Raw genomic sequence first — 1,279 nt, 5'->3', positions numbered from 1 at the left:
CATGCTAGATAAACAGCTAGCATGCTAAATAAAGAGTTAGCATAGCTAACCATAAACCATTAATAATAAACATTAGCTGAAAATCAACAAAGTAAATTAGCAGTTTAGAATTTAAAATGTCTTATAGGGGAAGCTAGGTGCGCTAAATGTTAATGAAATTGCTAATTGAAAGGTTAGCTGTGCTAGTAGCACATTAGACGTTCGCCACATGTTAGAGTTCTACATGAATGTTTGTGGTTTCATGTTCTCTAAAGTTCATATATGTTTTCAAACCCTGTGGAGGTCACTTCCTGTTGGAGACAGGAAGTGACCTCCTCCCGCCTCACCTTGTGCGCTGCCAGCCGTTTGTGAACGAATCCCATGTCAGTGAGATATTTCATCCCTGAAGCCACGCCGGTCAGCATGTCCATCAGCTGCATGACGCTCAGCTGGCCTTCGTGTTTCTGAGGAGACAGCAGGCGTTAGCTAGCTCAAACCCCCTCCATCGAGGTCATGAGGTCATCGACGGGGCTGAGTGCAGAGCCGTACCCTGAGGAAGGAGTCCAAGGCTCCGTTGGTCATGCTCTCCTCCACGATCATCATCGTGTTTCCTGAAGACGCAGAGAGAAACGGGTCCAGTCGGTTCTGCTGGGTTTAACTCAGAGGTCGGGTTCAGGAACCCAGCAGGAGGAGGTGAGGGAAACAAACTGATTCATCTTTATCCTGGAGAAACAGAAACTTTTCCAGACAGAATGAATCTGGACCAGAACCGGACCAGAACCGTACCAGAACCGGACCAGAACCGGACCAAAACGTTGACTTCCTGCCGGACCGACTGACGGCGGCCATGATGAAGAGAACCAGCGTCACTCCCCTGAAAGTGGTCATAATGTTTTGCCTGATTGAACTAGTGTTCATCTCCAACATCAACTTCAGGATGCATGTATGGAGAGCTGATCCTGCCAAAACTGTCATAAAATGGCTTGATAAAGTCATTAATATTCCATCCAAGAAGCAGAAATAAAAAACTCCTGTGATATTTCTTCTTAGCATTTTCACACCTGGTCTGTTTATCTACAGATTTATTTTTCCCTTCATCTTTTTACATCCTCATCCCATCGGGGTCATCAGGGGCGGCGATGTCAACGGCCGAGAGACGGGTCACCTGGAGGGGTCACCTGGACGGGTCAGCAGTCCTGGTTCAGAGAACTGAACCAAAGAACTGAAACAAAGAACTGAACCAAAGAATTGAACCAAAGAACTGAACCAGAGAACTGAACCAGAGAACTGAACCAAAGAA

General features: G+C 46.4%; 1 protein-coding gene across 1 annotated transcript in view; it reads right to left on the bottom strand.

Annotated features, from left to right (window-relative positions):
- The window catches only part of LOC103473097 (ephrin type-A receptor 7), an 83,602-nt gene that overhangs the window by 6,379 nt on the left and 75,944 nt on the right, over nt 1–1,279 (bottom strand). Inside the window, exons 9-10 of the mRNA XM_017307391.1 lie at nt 529–590; nt 327–443 (exon numbers count right to left, since the gene is read on the bottom strand). Coding sequence (XP_017162880.1) covers nt 327–443; nt 529–590 — 179 coding nt within the window. The remainder of the gene's footprint in view (nt 1–326; nt 444–528; nt 591–1,279) is intronic.

The sequence above is a fragment of the Poecilia reticulata genome, linkage group LG11, assembly GCF_000633615.1.
Source record: "Poecilia reticulata strain Guanapo linkage group LG11, Guppy_female_1.0+MT, whole genome shotgun sequence".
Classification (NCBI taxonomy): Eukaryota; Metazoa; Chordata; class Actinopteri; order Cyprinodontiformes; family Poeciliidae; genus Poecilia; species Poecilia reticulata.
The sequence above is the reverse complement of the archived record's forward strand: the minus strand, read 5'-3'. Positions and strand labels throughout refer to the sequence as shown.